Source organism: Narcine bancroftii, chromosome 4 (genome assembly GCF_036971445.1).
Source record: "Narcine bancroftii isolate sNarBan1 chromosome 4, sNarBan1.hap1, whole genome shotgun sequence".
Taxonomy (NCBI): domain Eukaryota; kingdom Metazoa; phylum Chordata; class Chondrichthyes; order Torpediniformes; family Narcinidae; genus Narcine; species Narcine bancroftii.
In genome coordinates this window covers 214,028,371-214,050,511 of record NC_091472.1, presented here as the reverse complement: position 1 = coordinate 214,050,511, position 22,141 = coordinate 214,028,371, and the positions used below count along the sequence as shown (strand labels likewise).

The 22,141-nt window shown below is 43.6% G+C and overlaps 1 protein-coding gene and 1 long non-coding RNA gene across 6 annotated transcripts in view; both read right to left on the bottom strand.

Moving 5' to 3' along the window:
• LOC138761575 (partitioning defective 3 homolog B-like) overlaps nucleotides 1–22,141 on the bottom strand; it is a 1,428,627-nt gene that overhangs the window by 557,604 nt on the left and 848,882 nt on the right. For all 5 annotated transcript variants that reach the window (XM_069933904.1, XM_069933905.1, XM_069933906.1 and 2 more), the window contains one exon: nucleotides 8,250–8,484. In XM_069933904.1, the coding sequence (XP_069790005.1) occupies nucleotides 8,250–8,484 (235 nt within the window). The remainder of the gene's footprint in view (nucleotides 1–8,249; nucleotides 8,485–22,141) is intronic.
• Nucleotides 15,939–18,330, bottom strand: LOC138761578 (uncharacterized). Its single transcript, XR_011356379.1, has 3 exons — nucleotides 18,219–18,330; nucleotides 16,130–16,435; nucleotides 15,939–16,035 (listed from the first exon to the last, which is right to left on the bottom strand). It is a non-coding gene; the product is annotated as an uncharacterized lncRNA (long non-coding RNA).

Here is a 22,141-nt window from a genome sequence, read left to right as displayed (position 1 = left end):
GTCCTTCCATTACCAGGCTCAATACAGAGGGGAAGCCCCTCAAACAACAGAATGGGGATTAGAGACAAGGTGCCACAGTGGTGGCAGTGATATATTTAGAGAACAAATGTAACATGGTATCCCCATGGAAATGCATGAACATGTCTCTGGGGTATGAAAAGACTTTGAACGGCTTTCATTTTTTGTAAATAATTTATTGTGAATGAAGTTTATTTTTGGAAAAAAACTGCCTAAGAATGAAACTTTTTCATGCTTGCTCCTGCCAACAACCCCAGGATACGTTACATTAATGGAAGGAATACCATCCATTTAATCTATAATGTCATTGAAGGAAAGAAGAAGAGTGAAATGCGGAGTTGGTGGAGTTATCTGCATTGATTGATGTGGTATTTTAACAAGAACTTAACCCTGTTAAACTAATCCTTGCTTGTACTAACAAATGAGCAACTGATGCTCAGTGCAGGGGCAAGTTTAAACCCCACATGTGATTATCTTACTTTAATGAATAATTTTCTCATTTCAGAGAGATAAAATCATATCACTTTCTAGATATTGGTATAATTTTTTTTCTTTGAACATTCATCTTGATTGGAAATCTTCTAAGCAAACAATTTACAATGCACACTACAAAAGCCTAATTAGCACACTCAATGCCTCCTTGTGTACTCAAATGAGACCTCAAAGGAATAAAATGTACCATTCTGTGCATCTGATTAGCTGCTTTACCCAATTAATTTTCACCAGATCTTTACTACAAATTTTAAGAGGAGGTATGAACACAATGTATTACATAACCATTGGTGCTTTATAACATTTATCTCATAAGCAGTACAGACTATTACACACAAGCGAGTTACCTGCTACTCTCTAACTAGTCAAGCACACAAGTCATGCCATACTTGCTCTGGTAGTGTTGATAAAAAGGGGGAAGAGATCCCATTCCCAATTGAGAGATTGCTTTCTTGTGTTTAATGAAAGCAGGCTTAATCTGTGAGCAAGCAAGGTAAAAGACTGCCTGCATCTTTAACATGCAGTATCTGCGGGGACACAATTAGCATTGAGTGTAAGATTGAACCAAAAAGGAAACACAAAGGAGAGAGGAAAAAAAATTGTTTAAAATTTTCTTCATTTGTTTCTGCCTGGTCCGAGCTTTCTGCTGAAGATCTGCACAAATTAATCCTTCCACCCATGAATAGTACATTCTCCTTCTGTCCTCTGGGGACTGGCAAAAGGCACGACTGAGCCAAATGATGTTAAGTTTGACTGGGCTAAGGAGGATGGGAGCTTTAATGAAAATTTTGCATCTCCAGGGAAGTTCTACCTTCAACTGGATAGGTTTTATCGGGGTTAATGGGGTGCAAATTGGGCGGCATGGACTGGTAGGGCCGAAAAGGCCTAGAACAGTGCTGTATGTATCGTTCGATAATAATAATTAATGGAGATCCTCTTTGCTCTCAGTCCCTGTCCTTATGTGACTTGGAGTACTGCATGCAGTTCTGGTCACCCGAGAGTTTGGAAGGGGTGCAGAGAAGAGTCACAAGGATGTTGCCGTGACTGGAGGGCTTGAGTTTTTGGGAGGGGCGGAATAGGCTGGATCTTTATTCCCTTGAGCATAGGAGAATGAAGGGTGATATGATAAGAGTTTTATAAAATCAGGAAGGGTATAAATGAAGTGAATGTTCACAGTCCATATCCCAATTCTAATATTAAAGAGCAAAGGGTTATGATGAGAGGGGAGAGAATTAAGAGGGATCTGGCAGGAACGTTTTCCACTTAGAATATGGTCTGTTTCTGGAATGAAGCTGCCAGAAGGTGCTAGAGAGGTTCCAATGTTGAAAAGATATTTGGATGGATATATTGATAGGAATGGCTGAGAAGGACATGGACATGGATAGGAATGGCTGAGAAGGACATGGACATGGATAGAAATGGTTGAGAAGGACATGGACATGGATAGGAATGGCTGAGAAGGACATGGACATGGATAGAAATGGCTGAGAAGGACATGGACCAAACACAGGCAAATGGAACTAGCACAGAATGCCAAATTGGGCTGAAGGGCTTGTTCTGTGCTGTACGAACATGGCTATATTGGGCATGATTCAGTTCTTTGAGAGATCTGCATACTCTCTATGAAAGCCCTGTATTTTTCACCTTTCAAATGTTTATTCAATTCACTTTATAACGTTACCAGTTCCTCTGCTTTATTTTATAAAATACTTTATTTCCAGATCAAATTACAGTTCACCGGGTGAAAAAAAAAACTTCTCAACACACTGTGTTAAATCGTTATCCATATTCTGGGCAAACCTATGTTTGACCAAATAACCTACCCATGAGATTGTTATACAATAATTTGTTGAAAGCAATTGCAGTAATGATGTGTCAATATTATAAATCTTGACTGGGAAATTATAATACAGCCAAACATAAAAATAATGAGCAGGAAAATAACAGCTGGTCAATCAAACATTACCCACACTCTTGTGGCTTGAGAGAAATAATTAAACACTTCCTACACATTTTATGGAATTGCCTGGAAATAGCAAAATAAAGAACCCTCCCATCTCCCACACATACCCACTCGCAAACATCCTTTCACACACACAACACACACCCACCCACCCACACTCACTCACATGTATATACACTCTCTCACAAACACACGTATACACACTCACTTCCTCTCTCTCTCCCACACACACACACACACATGTATGTACACTCTCACACACCCTCTTTTTCACAAACACATATATACACACACTCTCACAGGTACACACACCCCTCCAACATGTCACAACCTTGGTTGAAGGTTTAGCAGAGTTTGTGACAGCAGATACATCTTTCAAATGAGACTTTTAGGTTTCCCACCTGACCTCTTGGGTGAATTTAAAGATATGGAAGAAAGTTGACCCAAGTATCCTGGGAGATATTCATTCATTACTGGAGTATATAATCTGGCCACCTTCTCATTAATGCTTGATTTCAAATTGATGGCTGTATATTTTTGAAGTTAGTCAGCATTGAAACAAACATTTTTCCCTTTTTCTCAGAGCCCCATTATTTTAATTTATAAATTTGAAAGGTTTCTTATCGCCTATTTTTTTGTGCTAGCCTTTGTGCTCCTTATTTCCCCCTGCACCATTCTTTGGTTTCAAGAGAAATTATACTTTTACTGCAATGACTTTTAGAACAGAGTAAAAGCTATAAAGTCATTACTGCATGGCTTTAATTAGCATAACAATCAGCAGTTATTGCCATGACCTGTCACAACTTGACACAATCATTTATCGGTACCACTGAATAGATTATGGCCTCATTATGGTCAATATATATCGACTGTGAGCACATGACCAAAAGTTGATCTCAAATCCTGTCCAACCCTTTTACATGAAAGTGGCTGAACTTAAGGTGACAAAGAAAATCGACATATTTTCCTCAAGGAAATGTCGCTTGATACATTTCAGCATTTTCATCTCACTTGTAAATTTAAATTTAGCAATACAGTACGGTAACAGGCCCTTTCGGCCCATGAGTCCGTGTCGCCCAATTTCTCCCAAACAACCTTGGTTGAAGGTTTACCAGAGTACTGAGTTTGTGACAGCAGATACATCTTTCAAATGAGACTTTTAGGTTTCCACCTGCCCTCTTGGGTGGGAAGAAACCAAAACCCCTGGGAAAATCCCATGCAGAATGTACAAGCTCCTTACAGACAGTGTAAGATTCGAACCCCTGTCCCGATCACTGGCGCTATAAAGGTGTTGCGCTAACCACCGCGCCAACCGTGCTGCATTATTGAATGTGCCCTGTTCCTGCCTTATTCAAGGGACAGAGTGTGGGAAGTCATTGATAATGCATCTGAAGATGCTTGGACCCAGGCCACTGAACTGAGGAACTCCTGCCATGATAGCTGCGACTGGGGTCACTGAGCTCCAATGACTACAACCATCCTCCTTTGTGTGAGGGATGAATCCATTCAGCGGTACTTTGCCTCTCAACTTCCGTTGAGTTCAGATTTATCAGATCTTCATGACAACACACTCATTGAAATGTTGCTGTATTTGAGGCTGACATTACCTAGAGGACAATGGAGTGAATTCTGCTGGAGAAACTCAACGGGTCAAGTGGCATCAGTAGGAAACAAAATGGTCGGTGTCATTGATTAGAATGTCTTGATGAAGGCTTATGACCCAAACCGTTGACAATTCTTTTCTATTTCACTAATGCTGCTCGGCCCACTGAGCTCTTCAAGCAGATTGGGGTTTTTTTGCTCTAGATTCCAGCATTTGCAGTCTCCATAGGTCGGCATTTCTTAATATCAATACAATGAATCTTTCCTAAGCACCTGAGAAGATGGATGGAGCCTGGATTTTAAAAAAATCAACAAAGCAAACAACATTCCCTCGACGCATTGTGGAACCTGAAGCTCTAGTCACGATTGAGAACAGATTTATTTTAAAATGAAGGCCTCCCTCCTTCTCCAAGCAAGTTCACACGATTACAGACTTTGGGTTGTGGAATACAGAGGGCACTGCTACTCAGCTAAGATCTGATTTGAATTGTGAGTTATGAGAAATGCTTAAGACAATCAGCTTTTACACTAACCCCTCAACAAATCAGAAGGACAGACTTTAATTGGTGAGCAGGGTACCTGTCAGCAGTTCCTATACCATAGCATCTCAATATCCAAATCACTGTTTTTAAAAAAAAAATATAAATTCATTCTAGACAGAGGCAGTACGTTTGAAGTGTGGGAAGAAACCAGAGCACCCAGAGTAAAACTCACATAGATACAGGGAGAACTTACAAATTCCTTACAGACAGCGTCAGATTCAAACCCGGGTCGCTGGCTCTGTAATTGCTTTGCGCTAACTGCCACGCTGCCCATGCCGCTCAGCCTGTAAGACGAGCTTCTAATTGCTGAACTATTTATTGTCATGTTTGTATCAAAACATAGTGTAAAGCTTTGCAATACACGAAAGTCCTGGTGAAACTCAGCCGGTCACTGTGATGGAATTGTGTTAATATTAATCATTAGGAAAATTATATATATTTCTTAGAAAAGACTTTGTGGGTGGACAGGGGTACAGACACCCACAATGGCAAAGAGAGAAGGAATTTTCAGAGACTCCATGTCTGGAAAACAGAGCAATAAAAATTAGAAATGAATGGTTCATTCAAAAATTGCTGGAACAATAGTGTTTGCTAACCTGTGTACACAAAGAGGACTTTTGCTTTAGTGATCTATGTACACAAAACCATCTGTTTGTGGCTTCAGCAGACAATTTGGAACCATATCAACTTATACTATTGGAAGAGATGAGACTTCAAATAGAACCAGAAGTGATGATCAAAGAAAGTCTTATGATTAAAGACATTTGAGAAGCTGCATATTAATATTGCACCAAGAAACATCAGAAGTTAGAAATGGAGTAAGCCTCCAGTTTGAGAGGGTCTGTTCTTGTTGTATTCTCTTTACCATGGGAGATGCACAAATCAGCGGTAAGGAAAAGCCACTTCAGCCGTCCCTTTCAAAAGAGGACAGTTTAACTGTGTCCATTTTTACATGACCTCTTCATGTCGTTTCAACACAGAAGCTTTCTGAGACTAAACTGCAATGGTTTGAGTTTTGCTACACAAACACACACACATATTCATTTGTGTATAGTAGGGTTAAGTTTAAAGTAAGAAGTGAAATGTTATGTTATTAATAGTTATTGAACATAACATTGTCTTGGTGAATTTTGATTGCTGCTGGTCTAGGTCATAACACACACAACATCTATAGTTTCTTTCCAGACAAGCAAGTCAACCCCCAATTTAGTACAGGAGGCACTTTAATTGTAAAACAGCAGTACGGAGTGGGCTGTTACAATAAGTCAAAAAGTGTGGCGTAGAGATTTACAATGTGCAAAGTAGAGAGAAAAGTGCAGTTAAAAGTGCAAGGTCATCATCTTTTACCAACAGGTTAATTTAGGTGCTTAATAACAGTAGGGAAGAAACTGCCCATGTGATATAGAGCTGTTGTTCTCAACAAGGGCCATACAGATTTTCCAGGGGCCACAGCCCATTTAAGAGGGGCCCAATGTGCATAGGGGAGAATGGAAACTGAACTATTTTTGAGGAAGGAAGGGATTTTGCCACTAGGCTTTGCTGTTTAGTAGCCAAGCAACGTGATATGTTTTCAATGTTACAGGCATTTAGAGACAGCCTAGAGGTTTGTACTTTCAAGCTTGTGTACCTTTTTCCCCGATGGAAGAGGGTGATGAGTGGGATAGGTTCCTTAATAGTTCTCGAGACAGCAGGAGTTATAGACAGAGTCGACAGAGGGAAAGTTAAAAAAAATTAAGGAATATGGTGTTCCAATACCACAAGCCAGAACAAATTGTTGCCACACAGTAAATAAGGGGAAAATTATCATTAGGAGAGTTGAGAGGAGATATTATTAAAATGCACAAGTTATGGTGATCTGCACACCACTGATAAAAGAAGGGATAGTGGACACAGACTCAATAGTGCTCAGACTTTTATTGATCACTTCCTTGAATTTACTCACCAAGTGATAATCCAGTTGTCTCTTAAGCTGAACGTACCAAAAACAGTGCAGCATCATTCTCTGTCCCAAAGCCCCTTCGCCTTTTAAATTTTAAGTTTTGAAATTTTATTTACAACATGGTAGAAGCCGATTCTGTCCATTGAAACCCATGCTGGTCAATTACACCCAATTAACCTGCACCCCAATATGTCTTTGGAGGGTGGGAGGAAACTAGAAAACTAGAACACTTGGGGAAAACCCACACAGACACGGGGAGAATGTACAAATTCCTTACAGACTGCGTCAGATTTGAGCTCAGGTTGCTGCCACCGTAATGTCATCATGTTAACCCTTTTCATCCTTTTTCTTTCCACTCACATACCACTTTAAGTAATCCCTATGCCATCGGAGATTGCTTAAGGCGGTACGTGAGTTGGGAAGGGAAGATTTAGAATCACTGCTCTAGACCCAATTGTTACCTTGAGAAAAATTGTCATTGGCCCATTTCCTTTGGAGTTCTGAAACTGCCCACATAACGAGTCAATGAAGGACGATTAAAACAGTGGTTTTCAACCTTTTTCTTTCCACCCGCATCCCACCTTAAGTAATCCCTTACTAATCACAGGGCACTGATGGCAGAGGGAATACAAAGTGGGATGTGAGTAGAAAGAAAAAGGTTGAGAACCATTGTGCTAACTACCACAGTAACCATGCTGCCTTGTTCTACATTCTCCCATTGAAGAAAAATGCCTTGATCTCTCAACCTGAAACACTGACCGACCATTTCTGTCCATGTTTATCTCTCAATGAGATTCCCATGGCTTACTCATAGACTGCAGTTCCTGTACCTCTCCTTGAACCTCAACCCTTTCATTCTTTCTTAGAAACCTGAAATCGCCTCTCAATATTCCAATAACTTCATTGAGTAGAAGCCAATCTTGTACAAGCTCTCCTTTCCCAGAATTCAATCTTCTCTGACCCAACATACATGAGTCCACACTTGCCTGCACAGTGTTCTGGATATTGTTCAACAACCCCCTCCTTCCCTCAATGTGCCAGCATTTGTCGTCAAGGCCAACATATTGCTGCCTTACTAATTGCTTGCTTCACCCACATGTTACTTTTCTGCATTAACCGTCTATTTCAATAAAGCGATCTGTACCACTTCCAGTGGCTTTACTCCTTTGGAATGATCTGATATTTCAGGCAGGCAATCACATTCCCCGAAAGGCCAAAAGTTTGGATGTTCAGGGAGGGGGAAGTCATTTCTCCAAATATTGGCGTTTTCTGTTTGGAGCGCAAGAGCGGAGGGGGTGGAGGTAGGTTCATTGAGGGGAATTGCAGGATGATGACCAATACAACATTATTTCAGAGTTTAAGACAGTTTTATCTAATTCTAAATGATTGAGAGAACATAATTCATGAAACAGACACATGAGAAATCTCTCCTTCAGGAATTGAGTTTCAAGTCATCATGACTTCAGTGTGCTGACTTACTCACACAGCTCGTTTGAAATTTCATTTCAGTTCTTTTAAAGGTAACAGACGCACCAACAGGAACAAGCTGCATTTACCTAGCATCCCTCTTCTGTGGTGGAATTAGACAAGGGCCACATGGTAGAGAGGGAACAGAACAGGTGGATATGAGCAATAAAATTCCTTGGTGCGTCCCTTCTGAATATATCATGCACAATATGTAGAAAATTATTACCTGAGCATTGCTCCAAATCCCTTCTTCTTGCCTTTCTTCTCTTGACTCTCAGTTTCCTTCTTCTTGTCCTTTTCCTTTGCTTTCATGGTCACCTTTTTTTTCTTGTCTTTCTTCTTCTTCCCCTTCTTCACCTTACCATCGGAGTTCTCCCCATCTTCCAGCTCAGCTGTCCATCGTAATGCAGATTCACTGCTGGGGGTTTCATGGCCAGACATGGAACTGTCTTCAGAATCAGCTGGAGATGGAAAAGAAAAATGTCAAAAACAGTTCACGTGCACACATCCATTCTTATTTCACTTTTATTTTTCAGATGGCATTTTGCACTCTTGGTTTTCCCATAGATTCTTTTTCCAACACATACCCTGCCACCACCTATCGACCCAGGTTCAAATCCAGCGCTGTCTGTAAGTTCTCCCCATGACCTCTGTAGGTTCCCTCCAGGTGCTCCTGTTTCCTCCCACATTTCAAAGACGAATGGAGGTAGAGTTGTAATTGGTCACATGGGTGTATTTGGGTGGCGTGGGCTAGGGAAGGGCCTGTTATCTGGCTGTATCTCTTAATTTAAAAAAATGCCTCAGACTTTGAAGCAAAATGTTTACATTCCCATTGTTCTATGGTTGAAAAACTGGTTCAGACATGACAATAGGAAAGAGTGGGGTTTTAATTTACTCTAGCCCCTTTTAATGGAGCGATGCCACATTGAAGCCAGCTCTAGGAAAAAAAAGCGGACATACTTTTCATGGAGGCCTGTAAGGGAGCTGAGGGAGGCAGGACAAGTGGTGCAGTAGCGCCACCCATCACTGTAAGGTCAAATATACATGGCGAACAATAGCCATTTTCGTTACCCATAATCCCTCATGCAGCTGGAACTGCTCCGGGAAGTGCATTGTAAGACTCTTTCCCCCAAAAACACTGCATGTTTTCCATACAAGGAGAGCACGTGCGAATAAACCAAGTCAATATAGTCATATAGTTGACTGCATACTGAAAGGCCAGTGTGGAAAAGTAGGATTCAATTGCACATTCTAATAATGATAAGGAGTTTATTGTCACACACATTGTACGATGTCCATACATGCTGAAATCCATTTTTGCTACAGCCAAAAAGGTGTATGTAAAAAAAATTGTAAGCTATGAAAAAAGACAATAAATATATGTGATAAATTATAACGATTCACAGTAACCCTAGTTTACAAAAGGTGACGTGCAATAGTGCAGACAGTCCCTGTCAAATTCATTATCATCTGACTGTACAGGTGCACCCAGACCAAACAGCGTTTCTCCTGAGCACGGTGCACACACAATGCAGAGCACATCATCATAATCACATCCAGTGAACATCCAAAAATCTGGATGCCAGAAATCCAGACCACCCGAGAATCTGGACTTCTCGAAAACTCTCAGCCATTGCGTGCCTGCGAGCGTAAGTGACCACACGGAAGTCGAGGAAATGTAAGATTTTTTTTTGGTTCAGTTGGACTTTGTATTTAATATGAACAAAATCTTTTCCTAATAAACTGTCAACATATACCTATTTAGGCTCCTTAAATTTGAATGTTATAAGTACTGCTGAGAATCTGGAAAATCGGAAAATCCAGACCGGCCCAATCACTAGCCAGTCCAGATTTTACTGTATATATAGATTTTCTTTCTTTCTTCTTTGCTTGGCTTCGCGGACGAAGATTTATGGAGGGGTAATGTCCATGTCTGCTGCAGGCTCGTTGGTGACTGACAAGTCTGATGTGGGACAGGCAGGCACAGTTGCAGCAGTTGCAATGGAAAATTGGTTGGTTGGGGTTGGGTGTTGTGTTTTTCCCTCCTTTGTCTTTTGTCAGTGAGGTGGGCTCTGTGGTCTTCTTCAAAGGAGGTTGCAGCCCGCCGAACTGTGAGGCACCAAGATGCACGGTTGGAGGCGATATCAGCCCACTGGCGGTGGTCAATGTGGCAGGTACCAAGAGATTTCTTTAAGCAGTCCTTCTACCTCTTCTTTGGTGCACCTCTGTCTCAGTGGCCAGTGGAGAGCTCGCCATATAACACGATCTTGGAAAGGCGATGGTCCTCCATTCTGGAGACGTGACCCACCCAGTGCAGTTGGGTCTTCAGCAGCATGGATTCGATGCTTGCAGACTCTGCCAGCTCGAGTACTTCGATGTTGATGCTGAAGTCATTCCAATGAATGTTGAGGATGGAGCGGAGACAGCGCTGATGGAAGCATTCTAAGAGCCGTAGGTGATGCCGGTAGAGGACCCATGATTTGGAACCGAACAGGAGCGTGGGTATGACAACGGCTCTGTATACGCTGATCTTTGTGTGTTTCTTCAGGTGATTGTTTTTCCAGACTCTTTTGTGTAGTTTTCCAAAGATGCTATTTGCCTTGGCGAGTCTGTTGTCTATGAGAGAGAGAGAGAGAGAGAGAGAGAGAGAGAGAGAGAGAGAGAGAGAGAGAAAGAGATATATATAGATATTTTAAAAAATATCTTTCTCTTTGGCTTGGCTTTGCGGACGAAGATTTATGGAGGGGGTAAAAAGTCCACGTCAGCTGCAGGCTCGTTTGTGGCTGACAAGTCCGATGCGGGACAGGCAGACACGGTTGCAGCGGTTGCAGGGGAAAATTGGTTGGTTGGGGTTGGGTGTTGGGTTTTTCCTCCTTTGCCTTTTGTCAGTGAGGTCTTCTTCAAAGGAGGTTGCTACCCGCCAAACTGTGAGGCGCCAAGATGCACGGTTTGAGGCGTTATCAGCCCACTGGCGGTGGTCAATGTGGCAGGCACCAAGAGATTTCTTTAGGCAGTCCTTGTACCTTTTCTTTGGTGCACCTCTGTCACGGTGGCCAGTGGAGAGCTCGCCATATAACACGATCTTGGGAAGGCGATGGTCCTCCATTCTGGAGACGTGACCCATCCAGCGCAGCGTGGACTCGATGCTGTCGACCTCTGCCATCTCGAGTACTTCGACGTTAGGGATGAAAGCGCTCCAATGGATTTTGAGGATGGAGCGGAGACAACGCTGGTGGAAGCGTTCTAGGAGCCGTAGGTGGTGCTGGTAGATATATATATATATATATATATCTCAATATTTTGGGATGCCTTGCTCAGATATTTTGTGCTGTTTGAACAGTCAATGATTAGTGTAATGAGGACAGGTGTAAAAATACAGAGAGGTTTTTTGGACCTGGATGGATGAGATGGATCGAATGCTGTGTAGCTCTACAACACTAATTCCTGGGTTACGGGCATCAGCAGTAAGGAAGAGAGATCTCGGGAGCTGTTCTGTTGGTGTGAGCTTTACCTGAATTGGTTAACTGGGGTTGTAGAGTTGAGTAAAATACGAAAGTTGGCAGACACTGGTACTGAAGTGAAAACACAATGCTGGAAAAACTCACTAGGTCAAACAGATTACTTTATATAGCAAAGACAGATACATAAGCAACGTTTCAAACTTCAGCCCTTTGTCAAGGTATGAGCAAGGGGCAAGGGGAGGAGCACAGTCCCACAGGTGAGGTAACAGTGGACAAAGGAGGGAGGGCACACCAGCAAACAGGGGGAGGGGTGATGACTCTATGAATTGAGAGGGAAGGGGGTGGAGAGCTGGAGGGATAAGGAAGAGGAAGAGAATGAGGAGTAGGTTAGCAGAAACCAGAGAAGTCGATGTTAATGCCATTGGGTTGGAGAGTTCCCAGGCGGAAATATTAGGTGCTGCTCCTCCGATTTACGGGAGGCCTTGGTTTTTTTTAGTGCATGAGACCATGGACTGACATGTCAGCATGGGAATGGTTTGGCCACTGGGAGACCCCTATCATTGATGTGGACAAAGCGAAGATGCTCTGTTTTAACTGGGGTTGTAGAGAGGTTTTAAACTAAGTCGTGGGGTCACAGGTTGCTTGGAGAAAATATGGAAACTTAATAGGAGGGTACAGGTTAGTGAAGTGAGTGTTAATAATCAAGGGAGAGAGCTGACTGTCCCTTCAATTAATCATAAGGGATCTAATCAATGTATAGACAGGGCCAGCCAACTGAACAGCAATAGTGCAGAGGACAAAATCATAGAGGGACGCTACATGCTGCCACGGAGCAAGAATTGGTTAATAGAGTGGAAATAAAAGGATGTTTAACAGGAGGGGAAGCTGAGGGTGCCCCGAGGATCAGATATTCACAATCTACATCATTGATTTGGATGAGGGGAATGAGCGTCATAAATCAGTTTCCTGATGATAATGGTTGGGAGACTGTGTAGGTTGTGAGTGGGATGCAGAAAGGCTTCTAGTGTGTTTAAAACAGGATAAGTGATTGGATGTGGACATCCAAATGGAAAGTAATGTGGAAAAATGTGAGCTAACCCACTTCAATAGAAAAAGAAAAAATATATTAATTGGTGAAAGATTGAAAAGCGTTGCTGTTAAGAAGGACCTCGGTATCCTTGCACATAAATCACTGAAAGTTAATGTGCAGATACAGCAGGCAATTAATAAGGCAAATGGTCCATTGGCATTTATTGCAGCAGGATATGAGAACAAACTTAAAGACATTTCATTGCAATTACTGTGGGCCCCAAGAAACGCACCTGGAATTTCATGAGCAGGTTTGGTCTCCCTTCTAAAGGAAGGGGATGCTTGTGGCAGTGGGAGAGCAGAGGATGGGGGAAGGATTGCATCCATGAAAGGAAATTCTCATTTGACATTTTGGGTGGAGTTTCTGGTTCTGGACAGTGATGTTTTGGGTTAAAATCCTGCTTCAGGACAGTGACATTTTGGGTTAAAATCCTGCTTTGGGCCAGTGATGTTTTGACTTAAAATCTTGCTTTGGGACCGTGAAGTTCTGGGTTAAAATCCTGCTTTGGTACCGTGATTTCTGTGTTAAAATCTTCCTTCAGGACCGTGATGCTTTGAGTTAAAACTGCTTCAGGACAGTGACATTTTGGGTTAAAATCCTGCTTTGGGGCAGTGATGTTTTGTGTTAAAATCCTGCTTTGGGACCGTGAAGTTCTGGGTTAAAATCCTGCTTTAGTACCGTGATTTCAAGGTTAAAATCTTCCTTCAGGACCGTGATGCTTTGGGTTAAAACTGCTTCAGGACAGTGACATTTTGGGTTAAAATCCTGCTTTGGGGCAGTGATGTTTTGGGTTAAAATCCTACTTTGGGACTGTGAAGTTCTGGGTTAAAATCCTGCTTTGAGGCAGTGATGTTAAAATTCTTCTTCGGGAAGGAAACAAAATTTCGGACCAAATGGTTGACTGCCCATTTCCCTTCATGGATGCTGCTTGATTCACTGAGTTCCTACAGCAGTTGGATTCTATCATAGGAGACTCAAGAATGATATTTCCACTCCTACTGCAGTGGCTGGAGACAGGACTTGTAAAGCCTTTTCATAGTCAGTCTCTGTATGGAGGCCAGCTTAAAAGCTGAATGGAAAGGTATTTCTTACCTTACCATGCAGGCCTACAAAAGCCTGCTCCAATGTCCCCTTTCAGCCTGGAGGCTGTTGGGGCATTGATGTAACTGTCAGGAGGCATGGCTACTGTTGCCATGACGCCATACATATGCACCAAGCAATGGCTGACTTCGTTACCCCACTCTGCATTTCCCAGAACTGCTTCAGCTGTGTGGGGGATTATGGGTAGCATAGACGGTCATTGCTCTGCTGTGTATTGAGCCGCTGGCGCTGATGAACGGCCCTGAAGGCCAAAGCAGCCTGGTGAAGTGCCGCAGGGTGAAGTAGTCAGCAGAGCTGTCTCGGCCCACACCAGCCGCACCCTGTCAGCCCGGCCCTCACGAGCTGTCCCTGCCTTGAAGGCTTCCGCCTCCCACCCCTTCCCTGAGGGGGTCATGGAGGGAGAGGGGTGAGTGAGATGGATTGCAGGCTAATGTTATCAGCCTGGCCCAAGGCAGCCGCTTGCAGCGGCATTACATTCATGCTAGGCGGCGGAATGCAGCACTCCGCTGCTGACCCATCCCCTAAGAGGGATTGCAGTTGGCGCCTTGGAGCCAGCTAGGACACATTCATGGAGGTAAATCACCTGACGTAAGAGCAGAGAATCTCCGCCTTTACACTCGGGCTTTTTGGTTATAGTCACAAAAGCCCCTTTCACACTTGCGTGTAGTCCCAGTGATTAATGGCCAATCAGCTGAAAAAGGGTCAAGTGTGAAAACAAAATCATCTGAATGCCGGCGTGAAACGATGTCATCTCACACTGGGGATAGACGGCCTTGACCCCTACTGCAATCCCCAGTGTCTGCAGACGCCGGCGTTGCAATCAGCCAAGTGTGAACCTGAGAATTGCATTCGGGCACTTCTGATTGAAGGTAGGACAGTCCTATCCATGGCGATGGGTCCTTGTAAGTGTGTAAGTGTGCAGTGTCCCGGTTAAGAGTGGCCAAGTGTGAAGAGCAAAAACGCCATTCCTAACCAGGACACTGATCGGCCAATTTACTGTGTAAAAGGGGCTAAAAATGATGGATTGCACACTCTCACTGTGCCCTAGGGGTGTGTGCTGAGTCATCTCCTGTATTCCATTTTCACCTAAGACTGCGTTCCTGTACATGGTTCCAACTCCAACTCCAAATCAAGTTCGCAGGTGACACTAGGGTGGTTGGCCTGATCAGAGGGGATGATGAGACGACCTATAGGGACGAGGTCCAGCACCTGGCCTCATGGTGTGTCGACACCTTGGCACTTAACACCCAGAAGACTAAGGAGATCATTGTAGACTTCAGGAGCACTGGAAGCCACACTCATGTCCCTATTTACATCAATGGAGTTGTGGTGGAACATGTACCAAGCTTTAAATTACTTGGTGTCCACATTTCCAATGATCTCACCTGGTCCCTGGACTCCTCCATCCTGATCAAAAAGGAGCAACAGCTCCTTTATTTGCTGCGGAGTATGAAGAAAGTTCACCTCGGTCCCAGGATATTGATGGATTGAGAGCATACTTGCCTACAGCATCTCAGTGTTGGATGGCAACTGTCTCGTATCGGACCGTAAAGCACTTCGACGGGTGGTGAAAACTGCCCAGCAGATTATCGGTATCCAATTGCCCACCAGTAAGAACATCCATCAAGAACGCTGTCTGGGCAGGGCGAAGAGCATCATCAAAGATGCATCTCACCCTAACTATGGACTTTTCACTCTTCTCCCATCTGGTAGGTGCTGCAGAATCCTCCACTCACCCGAACCAGCAGACTCAAGAAGAGATTTTTTTCCCGAGGTTGTGACCCTGTTGAATCTTAAATCACAGCGCTGAGTCGTATTGTGCTCATACTGTACTGTCAGTACTTTTATAATTGTTTGCTTGCTGCTGTTTTTATTCACACATAGTTATTTGCAAATAGCACTATTTTTAAACTTTAGGTTGGATGCTAATTGTATTTCATTGGCTTTGTATTTTACTTGGAGAGAGAGAGAGAGAGAGAGAGAGAGAGAGAGAGAGAGAGCACAGTGCTGCCAATGTGTGTTGTGCTTCTGTGAATCCAGACATCATTGTTATTTGTTATGCAGTCTTAAGGGGAAACACTGATCACCCTATCAGTTTAAATTGGGGAGGAGCAAAATCAGATGAAACCTTCAAACAGTAATCAACAGAGACAAGAGAAGCCTAAATGGAACGCATCATTCATGGAATTCTTCAGATGGCACTGGAAAAAGAAAGAAACGGATAAAAATCTGATGGTATTATGGATGGCTCATCAGGATCGACCAAAGTTCATGTTTATTGTCATAGTTCAGAGACGACATCACATACAACCCCTAGATTGTTTTCCTGCGGGCCAGGTAATCTGTACTTCAGAAAATATCTGCGTACAAAAGAGAGAAATGTAAATAAAGAAAGAATAGAAACAAACTGACTGCGCAATAGTGGAGAAAAGCAAATATTCAGTAATAAATAACCTGCAAAGAGCCCTTAAATGAGTCCCTGATTGAACTTGTGGTTGAGGAGTCTGATGGCGGATGGATAGCAGCTGCTCCTCAACCTGGTGGTACAAGTCTTGTGGCACCTGTACCTCTTTCCTGATGGCAGCAACTTTCCATGTAGATTTTCTCGAGAGTGGCCTGTGATACACTAATTTTTGCGGGGCTTTATGCTCAGAGAAGGTACTCTGTCTACAATTTTGAACTTGAACTTCTGTCTGTTTGATTGAAATTTGTGACTTCTTTTGACTTCTTTGGGGGGATGGTATTCAGGTTTCACCAGTCCTTTAAAGTGAAGTATTTTAATAAATTATTCTCAAAGCCCCAACTCTCAGAATGATTTAAGGTTGTGTTATGCCCCTTGATCAGAACTGCTAATAGCTCCCCTATTTAAGTTTGATTAACAATGACTTTGGTTAGCAATTCCAGCGTACTCAAATGGTCCCTGTAGCAGTGTACTAATCACCATTTTACTCAGGGAATTCTTGCTGCAAATTTCAGTTGTGCCAAGACTCAAGGCCATGCACAGCACTGCAAAAACACTCAAAAAGTTCTTCAACAAAAATGTATCGTTCAGGGCTGCGCCTGGGTCGAGAGACTGGGCTGGGATTGATAGGTGGATGAGGGTAAAGAGAAGTAAGGCTGCTGACCTTCAAGATAATTGAGACCTGGAATCAGCGAACAAGGTATAGCGGCTGAAAAAAGCAAGTGCTTTAAACACCGTGTTTTACTATTATTCTGCCTTGCCCTGTTGACCTGTACTCAGACCATAGCCCTACATACCCCTCCCATCCATGTATCTATCCAAATTTTCCTTAAACGTCAAAATTGAGCCCACTTCAGCTGGAACTCCCACCACTCTCTGCATTAGGTTCTCCCAAACATTCCCTTTAAATATTTCCTCTTTCTCCCTTAACCGATGTCCTCCAATTCTTGTCTCATCAAACCTGAGTAGAATACCCAGAGGGTGGTGAATCTGTGGAATTCATTGCCGCAGAGGGCAGTAGAGGCAGGTTCATTAAATATATTTAAGAGGGAATTAGATCTATTTCTTCAGTATAAGGGTATTAAAGGTTACGGAGAGAAGGCGGGGACGGGGTACTGAACTTTAACATCAGCCATGATCTCGTTGAATGGCGGAGCAGGCTTGAAGGGTCGAATGACCTACTCCTGCTCCTATCTTCTATGTTTCTATGTTTTCTATGTTTAATAAGCTTGCTTGCATTTACTCCACATGGGGCCAACACGTAAGAGATAAATGGTGGACTTTCACAGGAGACCCAGCATCTGCAGGCTTTCAGGTCCAACTGGATTTGTTCACTTTTCCCTTGCGCTTCAAAAGTTCTGGAGGGGTGGTCTCTGAGCCGCTGCTGCTCCCACCCTCTAGACTTGGCCCTGATTACATGTACTGCTTCAGTGATTTTCAGGGGGATACGTCGCCAGTCCCTCTTTGAAAGACTTTCAACTGTTGACTGGATGGTACAAGTCTATCCAGGGGTCTGCACCATGGCACACAGAGACGGACCACAGAGATTACCCAGGGGTCCACTCCATGACACGTAGGGACGGAACAGAGAGACTACCCAGGGGACCATGACGCACAGGGATGAAACACAGAGACTACCCTGAGATCCACCCTATAACACACAGGGATGGACCACAGAGACCACCCAAGGGTCTACACCGTGACACACAGGGATGGACCACAGAGACCACCCAAGGGCCCACACCGTGACACACAGGGATGGACCACAGAGACTACCCAAAGGTCCACACCGTGACACACAAGGACAAACCACAGAGACTACCCAGGGGTCCAGTGACACAAAGGAATGGAACACAGAGACTACCCTGAGATCCACACTATGACACACAGGGATGGACCACAGAGACTACCCAGGGTTCACACCGTGACACCCAGGGATGAATCACAGAGACTACCCTGGGGTCCACACCGTGACACACAGGGATGGAGCACAGAGACTACCCTGAGATCCACACTATGACACACAGGGATGGACCACAGAGACTACCCAAGGGCCCCACACCGTGAAACACAGGGACAGACCATAGAGACTACTCAGGGGTCTGATCCTCGACACACAGGGATGGACCACAGAGACTATCCAGGGTTCCACCTCGTGACACAGAGTCGATCACAGAGACTACCCAGGGGTCAACACCGTGACACCCAGGGATGAATCACAGAGACTACCCATGGGTCCATACTGTGAGGTACCTGGGGCCCACACAGGGACAGACCATCGAGACTATCCAGGGGTCAACACTGTGACACCCAGGGATGAATCACAGAGACTACCCAGGGGTCCATACTGTGAGGTACCTGGGGCCCACACAGGGACAGACCATCGAGACTACCCAGGGGTCTGCACCGTGACACATGCAGGAAAGGTTCAGGAGGATGTTACAATGACTAATTGACTTGGCTTGGAAGGAGAGGTTGGATAGGTTGGGACATTTCTCCCTGGAGCATAGGAGGTTTAGGGGAGACCTTCTGTAAGATTATTAAAACCTGGAGGAGCATAGAGAAAGTAAATCCTCATGGTCTTTTTCCTGCTCTCAGTGAATTCCACTGGAGAGTATTGTGAGGGGGAATGATTTAAAAGGGATCTGAGGGTTACCTCCTTCATACAATGGGTTGTGGGTGTGTGCCAGAGCAAGTGGTAGAAGTGGGACAATTGAGATGTTCAAAAGACATTTAGTTTCATAGATAGGAGGGTTTAGAGAGATATGGACTGATTGCAGGCAAATGGGACAAACTTGGTCTTTATGGCCTGTTTCCATTCTGCAGAACTCCTTGCCACTATATAAGCATTTCTTTTATGTATGAAAAATGGTGGCAGAGCGTGAAGACTGCTTTGCAGCTGCCTATAAGGCACACAGAACTGAGGCTTTTAGTGCATGTCTGCATGGGTGATTAAACAATAAGTTTAATGCCGTGTTCACGTCTCTGAGCTGGTGCCTGACTCACAACCTCCTGATTGATAGACAAAAAGAGTTTCATCCAGTTCCTGTCACAAAGACACAGGGGAAACTTGTAGCCATTGACACTTGAGCAGGAATGTGGCATTGTGGCTTGTAATATAGGTGGGGGGTTGTGGTGGGTAACCACAGTGAGTTGTTGAGTCAAGATCTATTCATGTGACATATGTCAGTGTAAAGCCTGCCAAGCTACACATCTAACTGCAAGTAAAGGAATGATGTTTGTCACAGTATAACATAAGACAAGCAGAACCCCCCAAGGAAAGAAACAGTGTGCAGTCTTCACTTATCAGAATCAGAATTTATTGCAATGAACATGTCACAAAATTTGGTGTTCAGTATCAGCATCATTGCGCAGATATTCAAATAAGCCACCATTACAACAATAAATTTTTAAAAATATATTTGTGCAAGAAAAGGAAGGCAGTGTCTTTGGTTCATTGATTATTCAGGAATCTGATGGCAGCGGTGAAGAAGCTGTCCTTAAGCCACTGAGTGCTCGTCATTAGGCTCCTGTACCTTTTCCCCGATGGTAACAGAGTGAAGAGGGAATGAATGGCCTGGATGGTGGGGTCTTTGAGGATAGAGGCTGTTTTTTTAAGACACCGCCTCATGTAGATGTCATTCATGGAGTGAAGTCTGGTGCCTGAGATGTATGAGGCTGAGTTAACAACCCTTCTGGAGGTTTTTCTTGCCCTGAGCATTGGCACCTCCATACCAGACAGTGATGCAATCAGCCAGTATGGTCTCTCCTGTAGAAGTTTACGAGAATCTTCGGTGACATACCGAATCTCCTAAGACACCTCACAAAGTATAGCCGCTAGTGAGCCCTTTTTGTGAATGTGTCGACCTGGAGGGTCCAGGACAGATCCTCAGAGACCCAGGAATCTTTTGCCCGGCAAATGAGGTCTGTTCATTGCTCAAAATCAATTGTTATGCAAATGAGCAGGGTGTCAAATTCACACTCTCACACCCTCAGGTTGGGTCGAAGTTGCACACTTGTGATCTGAACAAAACGATCTTGTCTGAGGACCAGAGAAATGCCAATCTTGATGGAAGTGGCAACTTTGGTGAGCCATGTGCCAGTGAATCCCATACATCTTTTCACAGGGAATGTCAGAGATCTCGTGGTATGACCTGAAGAACAGCAGGTCCTGGGCAGAACTTTCTTCCAAAACACCTTTAACTGATGATCTGGTTCTTGATGAATATAAATGACCTTGATGAAGGTCTCTAGCCTAAACATTGGCTATGTATCTTTATATTTGTTATGTAAATACACTATTAACCAGCTGAGTTTTTCAGCATTATGCTTTTACTTCAATTGCAGTGTCTGCAGACTTTCATGTTTTATTCCTGATGATCTGGTCACTACCTTGTGACCTTTCCCAAGGGCTTTTTTTGCCCAAATTAGTTGTTGCGTTCCACATGTGGCTGCGCAGTTGGCTACACTCCAGAATTTCAATGATGTCCGATTTTGTTAAAGTTGCTACCTAAATGCAAATCTTCCTTTTTAACATCAGACTTACACTGAATTGTTGGTAAGAAAACAAAATGGTAATTTTGGACATGAGGTTTAATCACATACCAAGGTGGGAAAATCATTCCTTTTTAAAAATTAACTACCCCAAAATATTCAGCGGAAAAAAAAAGTGATTTTAACCATCTCTAAATATTCTTCATAATGCACTGGCATTTTAACCTCTTCCTTTAATACTTTTTATTTCATGGGGCTCGTATTGTACCAACAGTGCATAAATAATTTAAGCAGTTGTAATGGAAAGGCATTGACATGGGATTTATATTTCCACAATAGCTTTTACTTGGCCTCACAAATGGGAATAACAATCCTATTACCTTCTCATCCAGAATGTTTTCTGATTATAATAACTGTCAGAGCTTTATAAATAAGTAATTGGGTTTGTTTGTATTTTATTTTAAAGTGGCATATTAGAAACTCAGAGGGACATTTAATATCCTCATTTATATCATGCGAGGCCCCAGTCCCCTCTTTTCAGAGGAATCTCTTTGTAAATGGCTCTAATGTAGGTCTTACTTGCTGAATTTGCAAAGGGCTCTCACAGCCGCAGGCGCAATGCTCGTCATCCACAGGTCACAGAGCCGACAGGCCTGCAACCTAAACAAGCATCAGGAATTCCAATGGCTTTTTGCTTTTCTATTATTTACGAGTCTCCACAAAGCCGCACTGATTCAATCCCGCAGCCACAAGCAGTGTTGGAACACGCCAGAGCGTGCGCTCAAGACCAAGGAGCCAACATCTTCCTGATGGAGCACTGGTGGCCTTTTCAGGAAAATCAGACAGCATAGAAAGAGGCCGATGGGATGGTCGTTTTCATCTCAAGAGGACTGAAATTCAAAATGGTACAAGGTATGCTTGAATTGTATTTAGGTTTAGATTACTTTTGGAGTATTGCGTAGGCTTTCTTCTATTTGTTCATTTAGAGGTCAAAGCGCGTGGTCGTTCCCCATTCTTAATTGCCCTTGAACTGAGTGAAATCTCAGGCTGTTGCAGGGACATTTAACAGCCAGTGAGGAGCTTCAAGATTTCAATAACACAAAATGTTCTTTTGTCTGCCATAAGGCAGAGTTGCAATTAATATTGCCTGGTGCCCCTTATAGTACAAGAAAGAGAAAGAAACGAGAGTCCCTTCAGAGACACTGGGTGTCCGTGGATTTGCCTCCAGTGTTCCCGCAACCTCTGCAGCAGCACTGACTCCTGCTTGAACCATCGGGCGCCCGAGCTCCAGATCCAAACCTCCGACATGATCAGGAAGCCTTCAGCGCCTGAGGCCCTTGAGTAGTCCTTCTTGCCCCCAGCACCCTCTTGAAATCCAGTTCTGATAGCTGGTTCCCATGACCCAGTCTCCAGCAGCTCACTGCCTGTGTGGGTTCTTCAACCTTGCTGGTCTGCTACTGTGGTCACAATCCTATAGTGTCATCTCCGATGTTTTTCCTTCTTAATTGGGG